Raw genomic sequence first — 14226 nt, forward strand, 5'->3', positions numbered from 1 at the left:
TGCCAATGGCAGAAAAGTTAGAGCTCCAGGTAGGCCCTCTTCTCTTGGACTCAGAATAGCAAAGGATAAATGTCTGCAGGGCTGCTCTGGGCAGGGGTGGTTAGGGTTAGAGATGGCATCTGCAGTGACAGAGGAGAGCAGATCTGAGATGAAAGGGAATAAACTGAGTGAAAATGAGTAAGCCTGGTTACAGACCCATGGCACTCTGTTTTTCACTTTTATTGCCCCCTCATCTTTAGTAAAGTCTCACCCAAACATCTGATCTGTGTGATCCCTCTGCCACATGGTAAAAGCTATTATTCCTTGATGCTCAGTCCAGGGTTAATGCACATCTCCCCTCCCTCTCTCATTTGAAGCAAGTCTAACAGAGGGCAGTGAAAAGCTCTCAAGGAAGAGAGCAGGAGCCCTGGTACGGGTAAATCTTCCCAGTAGCAGAGCCCTCCTTTGCTCTCAACCAGACTCTCTGGGTTTTATTTCCTCAAGCAAGTTGACATGTTATCATAGGAAGGGACATTTGAGGGCCTGATGTGAAGGGAGGCCAGTGCATTCTTGTCACCCACAGTCAGCCCCCCCCCTTCAGGTTATATCTGTCATAGTTGAACAGAACTGGGGAACAGAAGGCAGTGAGGGGTGGGGATGGAGCCTGCTCAATGCAGATCTGAAGCCCTCTTCAGCTGTACTAGAATTGGGGCACATCACCTAGTGGTCTGAGCCTCAAACTCCTCTTCTCACAAAAATATATTTAAAAAGTACAGTGGGACTTCTCTCACTGGGTTCTGTAGAATTAGAAAAAAAAATTGTGTAATACATTTAAATTGTAACAGCACTCAAATGTGTAGTTAAGGTGATTAGAAGCAGCCTAACTTAAACCTAATTAAGCAATTAAAAAAATGTGTTTGCACATGCAAGTAAAAAGTTGAGGGTGTGCTAGCTGTCATCAGGACTGTTCTATGCTCTTTGCTGGGTTGGCTTCCTTTTCAGGCTGTGGAGGCCCTGGGAAGCTACAGAGGCACAATATCCTCACTACCAGCAGTCCCAGTACAAAGGTATCTCTTCTTGAAAGATCCACACATACCCCGGGATCCAGATTGATTGAATCACTCAGGTCATTTGTATTACCATTACCATTTTAAAGCAAAAAAATGACTGACTTGTTGCGTAATAAATCCATGGCCTTGTGCCTATGTGACAGATCTCATCCCTGAACCAGTCACAGGCCTGATGTATGGGATTGTACCAACCACCAAGACCTGAGCCACAAGCCCTTCCCCTAGACGAATCACTATGTTTGTATCCAGTTCTCAACACTGTTGCCCAACAGAGAATCTGGAACAACTTAAAGGAGAAAAAACATAATGCCTCGATGCCTGGGAGCCCCTCCCAGGAAGTCTGAGAATTGCTTGATAATGGGGCCCAGGTATCAGTATTCTTTTAAGCCCTAAAGTGGTTCCAATGGATCTGCAAGATTGAGAATCTGGTTGAGGAGGACTTGGCCCATTAATTAGCCTAGACTCCATCATTGGAGCCAAAATTACAACCTCATATACACATATACTAAACCACATATAATAAAAATGGATATAGTCACTAACAGAAGTAAGGATGGCTCCTCGCTGGCAAAAATAGAAGTCTACTCATACGTAGGCCTCACACTTTATCCTCATACTCACTGGCAATCTATTTTGTTGCAAACCTTGCTAAGTTCTGACACCCCAAAAAAGAAGGTCATGATTCTTCCATGTGAACAACTCTAAATATCATAAAGGGCATTCCTCTAAGTGCAGAAGGACATAAATGGCCCTTTGATGGACAGATCATCATCTTTCTATATTTAAGAAAAAGAAAAAGGAAACCAGAAATGTCAAATGAAGCCTGGAGTTACAGTGTGAAGATGGGTCATGGGATAAAGGGAAATGGAGGAGAAAAGCTGGCAAAGAGTTACTAGCTTGTGGGCATATTTATTTAAGGGTCGAGCCAAGTATAATTTAGACTCACTTAGCAATATTTTGCTGCCCTGGTTCCTGGAGAAAAGTTACTAGCAGGAAGAAAGAGTCTAAGGGGGGTTAGGTTAGAGATTCGTAGCTAATGCTGGGATTCTGAGCTCTCAAGGCTGAGACCACGCAGGGGAAACTTCCCAGACAATCCTTTCATCTTCCCAAGGCAGTATGCTTCAGGAATTCCCACTTACTGTCCCACATGTCACTAAGCTGCCCTCAGGAGTGCAGCGAAGCTCAGCTTCCACACACATGTCTTGCTGCCAGTAATGCCACACATTCTGCATAATTATAAGGAATATCCATCTTTTGTCTGTGGCTCAAAACACTGTGGTTTGAACATCAGGCGACCCCATGGCAGCATAAAATTTTCATGGTTTGGGAACACAATTTCTAGGTGATCCCTTGGAATGCAAGGCAAAACATTCTCATATTCCTTCTCAGTGGATTAGCTTCTTACATGGCAAGTCATGCATTTTAGGTCTCCGCCCTGTCTCAGCACTTGAGTTTTCAGGTTGGAAACAAAGAAATTACTTCCCCCAAGTGCTTATTCAGCCTAGAATGTGGACCAAATACCCTAGAGACCAGAGCCTTATGCTGCTTAGCTGGGCCCACCATGTTTGTGACATGTTTTAAAATCAATGATTTTCTCCATAACGTTTGGTCCTACAAACTGTCAGCTAAAGGATACTGCGGTAGATACAAACTCTAATGGCTTGTACCTGAAGGTAGTGATAAGAGCTTCCAGATTTATTAAATATTTTTAAAATACAAATTGTTTCTAAGAAATATTTGAACATGCTGAAAGAGGGTCTAAGGTTTCTCTTCCTTTGAAATGAGGACACCCATACTTTTACTTATTTACCTTGGGCAGGTGCAATCTTCCCTTTTAGCAGTCAGCAAAGCCTATGTATACCTTCCCAGAATACTTTTTTAAAAAAATTAACAGAAAATACAAAGGATTATAAAGAAATGAAGTCTATTGGAATACATTAATCCAGGTACATGGATTAGGAAAGGTGCTGTGTATCTAAATTAAGAACGCAATCTTAATGTAATATCTCTGTAAAGGTTTTATTTAGGGGTGAGTTTGAGGCATTTTGATAAAACATATTAGAAAGTGTTTTGGCAGAGGAAAAAAATTCAGACATTCAGAGTCCTGAGCAGGTAACAGGAATACTAGCAGGAAGGGTGGCGATGCACAGGTGAGTGATGAAGAGTGTAGCAAAATGCAAAGTGCATGTCGTGTCTAAAGTGGAGGGGGGGCCTCCATGAAGTCCAGCAGATTTGTGCCTAATGGGAATGTGAGCCACGTATAGCCATGTATTCCCCTTTTACAAGAGAAGCCAGGCATCTGGATTAATATGAACTATTCATATTTGTGGATGTTGGCTGGAGAAAAAAAAAACAACACTGTTTTGGAACAAAGGAAATACACCTTTTAACAGATTTGTCTGGAGGGCTGCAAGTTTGAAACCTCAGGAAAGTAAGGGGAATTGGAAGAAATTAACTACTCATATTTCTAATGTATTTTTTTACTATTAGTATCTCCGTTGCGTTTATTCTGAAAACGTAAGAACTTAAAATTTACTTTCCTTCCCTGAGTGACAACAGGCAACTCTGGAACAATCAGAGGTTGCAGGAGCTGAACTGTTTTTAATCCTTCTAACAGATATTTATTGAAAACAAAATTCTAGGGATCCCTGGGTGGCTCAGTGGTTGAGCGTCTGCCTTCAGCCCAGTGTGTGATCCTGGAGACCCAGGATCGAGTCCCACGTCAGGCTCCCTGCATGGAGCCTGCTTCTTCCTCTGTCTGTGTCTCTGCCTCTCTTTCTCTCTCTCTCCCTCTCTCTCTCTCTCTGTCTCTCATGAATAAATAAATAAAATCTTTTTTAAAAAATTCTGTGCAATAGGCAATATACAAGTTGGTAATAATATAAAGATTAGAACATTATCTTTGTTTCCAGAGCCTACAGACCAGTGTGGAAAGGGTTGTATTGAAATATTATAATACAATCTGTTAAGGCCTATCATAGAGATACCTAAAAAGTACAGAGGGAGTGGGAGGGAGAAAACATACCTCTTCCCAGGAGATTGAGAGGGATTCTCAGAGGAGAGATCTCTTTGATAAAACCTTAGTATCAAGGGGCTCAGATTATAATCTAATAAATTATTCTAAAGAACTGGGCTTTTATCCTGAAGGAAAGAAAGGATTGAGGATTTTTGAACAGAGAAGTGATACATTCAGATTTTTACAATCATTCTAACTGCAGTATAGAATATGGCCTACAGGAGGAGACAGTAGAGAAGGAAGGCCCACAAAATGATGACTGCAGTAGTTCAGACAGTGAACTATGGCTGCAGCAGAAGGCATGAGGAAGACTACCTGGTTGGAAAGATAATCAGGGACTGGAAATAGAAGAGCCTAGTGGCTGACTGTGAGCTAGTGGGATAAGTAACACAAGACAGGGAAGGGTTGGAAATAACTTTTGGGACCCCCTGTAAGACACAGTCTAGTACAAGATGAGAGCATAGTCCCTGGAGCCAGACTACTTGAGTGCACATCCTAACTCTTCCACTCATTTGCTGTGTGACTCTAAGCAAGAGATTTATTCTCTCTGAGACTCAGCTTTGCATAATATAACGTCAAATATTCTTTCAGCAGTGTTCACATTGGTGCCTGAAAATTACTGTTATTATTAATTATTATAATTCTGGTTAGGATGGTGGTGCTATTCAGTTTGTTTTAGAAGACTAAATGTTGCATCTGAACTGCTTTTAGAAGTTTCCACAACTGAATATGTGGATCTAGGGTTTAGAAGAAAGTTCCATCTGCAGGATGATGGTAGTTAGAACCTCTAATGCTGACTTAATGGCCTAAGGCATTCTTAGAGAAGAAGGCCAGGGTTTGAGTCTCCAGGACACTGATGCTTAATGGGTGGATAGGGTAGGAGGCAAAATCTCCAGAGACTCATGAGAAAGCTAGAGAGGTAGTAGGAGAAAAATGAAAGAGCAATGTCTCAAAACCAAGAGAAGAAAGTTTTAGAAGGGATATAGTCAATACAGAAAATGCCATAAATGGATTAAATATGATGATAACTGACAATGATTCATATTTAACAAATGGGAAGGGACTTAAAAGACATAATTTAAAATGTCTGACATATAGAATACATTCAAAGATCAGTTTCCATTATTCTTCTTAATTTTAAATGCATTTCTAGAGAGAGAAGAATGAAAAACTACTGGGTTGAACCATATAACTTTCCATATTTATAGGTAAAAAATGTTGAATTCAACAATTTCATATAATTCAACTATGCTGAGTAACTGAAAAGCTGCTTCAAAGCCCATTAGAGGGGATCCCTGGGTGGTTCAGTGGTTTAGCGCCTGCCTTCGGCTCAGGGCATGATCCTGGATTCCCAGGGTCAAGTCCCACATTAGGCTCCCTGCGTGGAGCCTGCTTCTCCCTCTGCCTGTGTCTCTGCCTCTCTCTCTGTTCTGTGTCTGTCATGAATAAATAAAATTTTTAAAAAAAAGCTCAGTAGAATGAAAGCAGCTATTTGTTTCTATTGTGTTATGATGCAAAACTAAAAAAATACCCTTTACTTCTGATTTTCCTAAAGAAATAGAGCTGATAATGATTGCATATTCACATAAATAGAAGCTAATGATATCTCAATACCGTTCTTATTCTATATTCTATGGTAGTCATTTCCCTCATCACTCACCTTTGAGTCTAAAAACTCCAGGGATGAAGCTTAAATGCAAAAAAAATTTGAAGGGAAGACTATTCATACCTGTCCCAAGAAGTATCTTCTATTACTAATAACGTTGGTGTAATGAAAAAGTCTAGTTATCTTGGCAGTGTAGTGCATAAAGCATAAAATGTTAAAAGTGTTGGCTTTGGAATCAAGTCCTAACTCTACCACTTATCAGGTATGAGGCCCCAGGAAAATTACTTGTTTTTCTAAACCTCCATTTTCTCATACGGAAAATAGAGAAGAGACTGCTGTCTCTTGGGATTTTGTTAGGAAAGGGGAAGATAATTAATAGAGGGGTGTAGCAAGCACAGTGCTCTTTATAACAAAGGTAATTTATTTTTTATCTCTCCATAGTGGGTGAGCCTGAGAAAATTTGAGAGAATTGTCTTTAAAGGAATAGGTACTTTTAGGGGATTAGTCTTTCGTACATCAACGAAAACCCTGAAATTCTTTCTAGTGGTGTAGCCTTGTCCAATAACTGGTAGCTTTCCAAGAGAATCATCAGCCAGATCCAAAACTCCAAGAAACAGGGCTGAGTAAGCTTTGTGCTTCTCCTCAGTCAGGGGCTGGCCAATGTGTTTCTTTGTAACCAATGAAATATATGACTCATAAAACAAAATCCCTCAAAATCTACATCCAAATGAAAGCCATACAGCAGTTAACTACCAAGGACTTGTACGTAACACTATTACTAAGGGTATATCACAGGCATCTTTATCACATCCCCAAATTTCTCTGTTAGGTTAATATTTTACAGAAATGAGACAACAAACTATTTTAAAAATATATTTTTTCTTTCACTTTACATTAAATTAAAGCAAAATAAATTTATAAAATATACTGAAACTACCTGGTGAAAAAGCCCTTGGACATCAATCACTAAGATTCAAGGTACATAGTAGTGTCTCATTTTGAATTTAAAATTGAATGAAAACAAGGCTGAAAATGCCCTAACCTGTTATTTACTTTCCACTTTTATTAATGATTACCATGCTTCACTATTGGCAAAATGGTCATTAAAAATGTAATGTAAGACTATTCAGGGAACTAGAATCCCATAAAGTATGATAGTATTATGGATCTTAAAGTAAAGCCATCAGTGCAGATGTTCCTAATCATACTAAAAACACAAATACACAAACCAGTTTGTTCCAGCTACAGAATAATTCAATTAAAAGAGTGCTTATAATTTAACAGTATGAATAATAGTTCAAGCCAGGGATGTAGTGAAACTATAAGGAAATATAAATCGACAGAGCCTATGCCAAGGAAAGTGTTCCAAATACTCAATATTGAGAAATTAGTTCTTTTCCTTGCTACAGGTAGGAAATTATTACTTGAATTAGCAAAAAAAAAAAAAAAACAAAACAAAAACCACTAATAATAAAACAACAAATACACCTTTAAGGAAAACGCACACGCACGCACACACACTCACACACATACCTATTAGTTAACTTACAGCTTTCACCAAGAGAAGCACCTATCTAAATCCAGGATGTCATTTAGAATCTGCTTTGGGAAAGTTAAACTCAGACTTCTCACCAGTTTAAGTTTCTTATTGAGAAATAAATACAGTACGTAATGTGATACAGAATTAAATCAGCATGCACAGTAAAACATAAGCTCTAAGGACATACAGGATTCTCTTTGCAAATAATGATCTTGGCAAGGAGCCTCCTTTATGTACAGAAAGCTCTGTTCCTTGCTTATAGCAACTCTCAAGGCTACAACAGGTAATTGTGTGCTGCTAATCAGGTTTACAAACGATATGTGCACGCCAGGAGATATTTTATAGCTTGATTCCGTGAAAGTAAGAAACTATATCAGTAAGGTCAAGCTATAAAAACTCATTCTCGCACCCTTACTGATCTTTTACTCTCACATAGTATGAATTTTAACATTGCAAATATGTAATAATGCCATTCAAAAACTGGTTCAGTGCCTAATAGCTTCCAAAAATAGCAAAAACAAAACCAGACAATTAGGAAAAACTTTGTATACAGATATTCAATTGTTCTTATTTCTCCAGAAAAATGAACTATCCATTTCACTAGCTAAATTATAGATCTTGGGTCATAATACACTTCCAAGAAAGCAAAGTGACATCCATTCTGCATAAAACAGGAAAATCAAATGCAGTACATTACCTTGCGTCACCTGTTGAACTGCCAACATTATTCCAGACATGGTGTCTGGAAGCAAGTTTTCTTTCAGATTGTAATGCGGTGCCCATTCCAGGATAGGTAGGCGCCTTCTACACCATTGTTTAAAGTCTTCGCAATGGGGGGTATGCATCTTGCTCCACAGCATGCCTTTCTTTTTCCTCTTTGCCCCTGTCATTTTTCAGATTGCCTCTTGTAGAAGTAAACTTCTTTGGACAAGGCAAAAAAAAAAATCGTTGCAGAACACCTCCTTTCAATGCCAGGCTCCAATTCGTCTGTGGTTTTCAATGTCAAAGCTATCCAGAAAATAAATCAATAAGAGAGAGAGAGAAGGAGAGAGGGGGAAAGAGATTAACAGAAGCACTTAAATACATGCAGCCAGGCTCTATCTCTTATTATGGTGAAGCTAATTATTCTAGATAAAAGGGATAGATTAAAACCTTGACTCCTTATCTGAACAAGACGGGGAAATGGTTCCTGTTAGTGTAATATTTTTCTGATCTTGGAAAAGTAATGGGTTCAGTGTTAAGCTGGTCTAGAGCTCTTTCGCCAGTAATTCCCCTTATATTCACTGTAGTCTTATGTTTTTGGCTCCAATCCCAATGGCTAATGAGGTAGTTCTGGGCGTGTGTTGGAAGTGGGCTGGGTTATGCTAATGAAACCAGGAAGCTAGTCCAGTCTCTCCCCCACAAGCTGTGCAAAAACACAACACTGCCAGAGGGGTCTATCGTGCAAAATATATTCAGACAACCTAGCCTGACTTTTTTGAGGAAGTATATATATTTTCAATATATCAGATGACTGCCAGTTCTACAAAATTCAGAAAAAAGAGGAGGGTATTGCTAAATATCCTTATCTTTTTTATTCCCTGGGAGATGAGCGTTTCATTCATACAGAAACATTCAGACAGGCACTGCCCAGAGAACGGAATAGCCAGTTCTCATAAAGAAACTGAAATTTCACCTCATGGGCTGAGAAAATAAGCATTGCTGCGAATAAATATTTGTGCCAACAGCTCTTCCCTGTCTCTGAAATTGTTCATTCAGTGTTCTCTATTTCTCCAAACCACATAACTCTCACATTCATGCTACTGTAACTGGAATTTCTCAAGGAATAATATATGGTTCAAACTATTATTGAAAGGGTCCCCAAATTTTTTTGGCACTGCCCTCTTTTCACACAACCTTTGGGATATTTCTCTTTCTTAGGGCGTTACGGTTTATAATAGAACAGACAGGCTGTCAAGGATTTTTATTTTATGATTGTTTGGCCCTGCCCCAGAAGAAAAACTCTGCATTTATGAGCTGTGCCATTGGAATTAAACCAAAAAGCCAATATATTAACTAAAATTGTGAAGCCAAGAAAAAGAATATCATGTATAAGTTTGCTGCAGCCCTTTAATACCTATTTATCCAGAGAGTAGAAATCTGGTTTCTGAAAGCCTTCAGAATAACAAAGTATTGGAGCCCTTTGGCTATGTGTCCAAGGTCCTCTGCTATACCTTTTCCCATTGTTTTTAAATTAAGGTGGAGAGCTATTCTCTCAACTTTCCAAAGATGACATGGTTTTATATCTGTGCAAAAATAACTTTCTTTATGGATCCAACGCATCTTAAATATTATAGGGCTGCAGGTATGCTTCGTTTGTATGTACAGGACAGAATTTGCTTTGCATTTTTCCAATTGTTTACATTGTGTTAAATTTACAAACTTTTCCTCAGTTTAGGTTTTGAGTCCTTTAAGAGACTGAGTCATAGTACTTTAAGCCTATTCATTGGTATGAAAGGTAAAACCCCCAGAGAAGTAAATCCACTCTTAACAGTGATGCTACATTGCTTTTCTTTTTTTTTTTTAAGATTTATTTATTTATTTATTTATTTATTTATTTATTTATTTATTTATGAGAGAGAGAGAGAGAGAGAGAGAGAGAGAGAGAGAGAGGCAGAGACACAGGCAGAGGGAGAAGCAGGCTCCATGCCAGGAACCCAATGTGGGACTCGATCCCGGGACTCCAGGATCACGCCCTGGGCCAAAGGCAGGCGCTAAACCACTGAGCCACCCAGAGATCCCCTACATTGCTTTTCTTTCACAAACAGCTATCTTTCGCTTTGTTTTGTCCTACTACATTCAGTATATAAAGAAATAAATATGTATGCACGTATTATTGCTATAATCAAAATTAACACTAAAGATTTGTTTTTCAAAACATACCTAGATCATAAATTTGAATCTATACCGACAAAATTTAAAAAAAAAAAAAAGCTTGACTGAACTCACCAAGCAACAGTTTTGATTTGTGTAATTTAAATTATTTTTTAAAAAAAACTTTTGCATTACATGTTAGTAACAAAGAATTCACATGAGCGGACTTTTAGAATTGAAGATGAATCTGTATAGTAGTACCTAAATACATTACTGCCAGCAAATGTTCTAAAATTTCCTAAGCCTAGGAAGGAGGAGAAATTAGTTTGATAAAATAGTTATCTTTCGATCATAAAATTCTTAAAAATTACAATAAATCTTTCCAAAAATATATTTTTTAAGTATAAATCTGGAATTTTAAATATCCAGACTTTTTTCCAATTTGATATGCTTGCACATTATTTAAGACATGCCAAAACCTCACTCTAAAGCATGGTATCACTCCTATTAATAAAACAATACCAAAAAACCCCTATGATGAAATTTATTCACGAGATTCTGAGTACTTTGATCCAGCCCATACAATTCAAGAAGACTAGATATATTTATTCAAAAGTTTCAATGACTAAAATCGAAAGTTCAGTACTATGTATCATCTATATGAGACATCTCTTCCCAAATATCCAGGCAACACTTATACCAAAAAAGATGAACATATCTCCTACCTCCTAAGTAGAATGACATAGAAATTCTTTTTCCTAAAATAGCATTTGATCACATTCTAACCTTTGAACTTCCAGTGATGTCCAATATCAAACTTAAACTCATTAGCACAGCATGTGACCCTTCTTCACTCCCCTTCCCACTAATCACTAGCTTCTCACTAATTCCATTAATTCAGTAAGTATTTATTGAACTAGCACAATTTGCCAGGTTCTGCATGAAGTGCTATAGAAGTGGAGTTGGGCGGTGGGAGTAGGCACATTGTCTCCATTTTCTGGGAGGTGACATTTAATGAAGGAAATAGAAAATGTAGAACTAACTCAAAGCAGAATGGGACAAATTGATATTAGGTCACATAAGAAACCTAATAGTTGCCCAGAGAAGGAAGAATTGTATTCCCACTGGGACAAAAGGCTTCCCACTCTACTTAGACCCTCTGTTTAAGGTAAGTATACTTACGGTTTGCTGCTCATTACTTGTAGATCTTTAGTAGATCTCCATACTGATTTCCCTTGTTCCATGCTCTTTTTCATTTAAAAAGTCTACTCAATACTCACCTCTTCCATGAAGCCTTCCCTGACTTCCTCATAATCTGTTCATACTATACACCCAACACCCAAGTAGTCCTGAAGCTATTCATGGATGTGCAGTAGTCACTTTCACTTTCTATTGGTTTTCTTGTTTGAAACCTATTTCATTTGATTTTATTCAGTCTGGCTCATGACATTGTAAATTCCAAGTGAGTAGAGAGTGTTTACATAACTTGTTTTGTCTCTTTTCCTTAGGATCTAATAAAAAGTTTGGCATACATGGGACCCACTCAAAAAAAAGGTATTAATATATGAATGTCTCCACTCCTGAAGGGACATTCAGGAGTGTCCCTTCTGACACTCTGTCAGATATTCTGACACTCTGACATTGCAAGAATTATTTAGTCTCTCTCCGCCTGGTTCCATGCTGTGATGTTAAAGAATCAGGAAAATAGGTATAAAGAAAAAGAAAGAGATAGTGGGGAAAATGGAGATTTTTATCTTTACTTGCTCAACTTCTCCCCATTTTCTCACAATCTAAGGGAAGTTCTATTTTTTTCAACACAATTCCTTTTTCTTAAAGAGTCTAGAGAATGGAAGGAGGAAAAACTAGATAGTAAATGGAAAAGACAAAACAAAAATAGAAAACCTCACGTACTGGGGTTTCAGAGAGAGTTTTGGAGGGTTAAACTGTGAGAGCCTCTGAAGAAACTGTGAAGTATGAGGAAATGGAGTCAGGCTCGAATGAAGAAAGAGTCTTTTAAGAAATGTACAAGTTATAAATTGGACCACACTCAGTGGTTTTTGAGAGACACTGGTGAAGATTGAAAATCTTGTGTTACTTTTGCTTGTGGCATTATGCTTCTTTGAATGTGATCTATTTGAGGACTAAGTCACGTTATACTTGGAAAGATAGACTCATAAATTTCGGAGAGCATCACTCCAAACTTATGCCTACTTCAAGAAGTTGATCTCTAGTATTTCTAACAAGAGGATACTACAAACGGTTCCCATCTGAGAAGGAAAGTAGAGGCTGTGGAACTAAGGCCATGTTCTGTACACTAAGCCATGTAACTGACCTGGGGATACATCCACACAAAGGGAGCAACTTCCATTGAGGCATCTATCAGGTAGGGTATCTTTTCCTAATTCACCCAAAATGTATACAGCCTGGCACAGCTCTGAATCCAACCCTCGTTTTAATTTCTCTGATGATGGAAATTAACAGGCTTAGGAAAACAGCCCATTCCAATTTTTAGACATTCTAATTGTTAAACATATTTTTCCCAATTATTGTGCCAAGATCTGCTACTGAAAATGTTGACTCATTAGTATTTATCCTAATCCTTGCGACACTTAACAACCCATCAGCTTCAGGACTAATTCATTTAGTGCTATCCCAAATAAGCTCTGGTTTTTTTGTTTTGTTTTGTTTTGTTTTGTTTTGTTTTGTTTTGTTTTGTTTTGGGGGGGTGTTTGTTTTGTTTTGTTTTTCTGGTGCTGTTCATTTCAGAAATACTGTTAGATTTAAAAGTAGACACACATACAAATCAATTACAGTCCTGCACAGTACAGTTAATATTTTACTCATGACAGACAAACCACTATAGTAAAATGAGTGAAATCCTGTGCTTTCAGTACTGATTGCTAATATGTCTATTTTCTTTGGATTAGAAATACATTTTAAAAAGATTTTATTTATTCATGAGAGACAGAAAGAGAGAGAGAGAGAGACAGAGACAGAGACACAGGCAGAGAGAGAAGCAGACTCCATGCAGGGAGCCCGACATGGGACTCGATCCCGGGTCTCCAGGATCACAACCCGGGCTGAAAGCGGCGCTAAACAGCTGAGCCACCTGGGATGCCCTTTTATTTGGATTAAATAGCACTTCTCAGTCTGTTTCTTTACCATGTTTTCTTTCTGCCATTATTTTCTATTCTGTGACTTGTTTAGACTTATAATGGGGACCAAAAAGAGATATCTCTGGTGAAATTAAAAAAAAAATACCTAGGGGAAAAAAATCAAATGTAAATTCTACAACAATCCAAGGCATTTTCAAATACCTGGGAAAGAGGAATGAGAGAGACAGAGAAAGAGAGAGACAGAGAGAGAAATAGAGAGAGAGACAGAGAGACAGAGAAAGGAGGAGGGAAGGTATTATGGACCACATGCTTGGGTCCCTCCAATACTCTTATATTGAAACTTTAATGGTAAATGGGGTAGTATTAGGAAGTGAGACCTTTGAGAAATGATTAGGTTTATATGATGTCATGAGGGTAGACACTTCGTGATAGGATTAGAATCCATATAAGGGAGAAAAAGAGACTAGAATTATTTCTCTCAGCCATGTAAGATACAATGAGAAGGTGGCTGTCTACAAGCCAGGAAGAGAGCCCTCACCAGATATCTTTAGATACCTTGATCTTAGACTTCCCAGACTCCACAACCGTGAGAAATAAATGTTTGATATTTAATTCAAGTAGCCCATGGTATTTCTGTTCTAGCAGTCTGCGCTGAAAGAGAAAGGATGGAAGGAAAGAAAGGAGGAAGGAAGAAAGGAAAAAGGAAAGAAGGAAACAGTAAAAACAGTAGTTCATTGAGAATTAGTAAAAGCCCATTCTCATATCTGACCAACAACTGATAAGTGAAATATACTATGGCTGGGAACATATCATGATTTAAGACTTGAAAATGCAAAAAAAAAAAAAAAAAAGCGGGGGGGTATTATCCAGTACAGTGGTAGAAATCCACCCTTCCATGGGCTGCATGATTCAAATCTATCGCCGCTGCTTTACCTGTCCTATGAACATTAGCCCCCATGATAAAGGAAATATGTATAAATTGGAAGATTGTGATTGTGTTTCTCTTATGTACCCTCATTTTCCAGCTACATGTCCTATGTACCTTC

At 38.2% G+C, this 14226-nt stretch overlaps 1 protein-coding gene across 2 annotated transcripts in view; it reads right to left on the reverse strand.

Moving 5' to 3' along the window:
• The window catches only part of SLC26A7 (solute carrier family 26 member 7), a 120016-nt gene extending 111545 nt beyond the window's left edge, over nt 1-8471 (reverse strand). For both annotated transcript variants that reach the window (XR_005990016.1, XM_041769662.1), the window contains exons 1-2: nt 8364-8471; nt 7909-8219 (exon numbers count right to left, since the gene is read on the reverse strand). Coding sequence is in view for 1 of the 2 variants with exons in the window: in XM_041769662.1 (XP_041625596.1) it covers nt 7909-8101 (193 nt within the window). In the remaining variant the exon portion in view is untranslated. The remainder of the gene's footprint in view (nt 1-7908; nt 8220-8363) is intronic.
• Between the last annotated feature and the right edge of the window lie 5755 nt (nt 8472-14226).

This window comes from Vulpes lagopus, chromosome 9 (assembly GCF_018345385.1).
Source record: "Vulpes lagopus strain Blue_001 chromosome 9, ASM1834538v1, whole genome shotgun sequence".
Classification (NCBI taxonomy): domain Eukaryota; kingdom Metazoa; phylum Chordata; class Mammalia; order Carnivora; family Canidae; genus Vulpes; species Vulpes lagopus.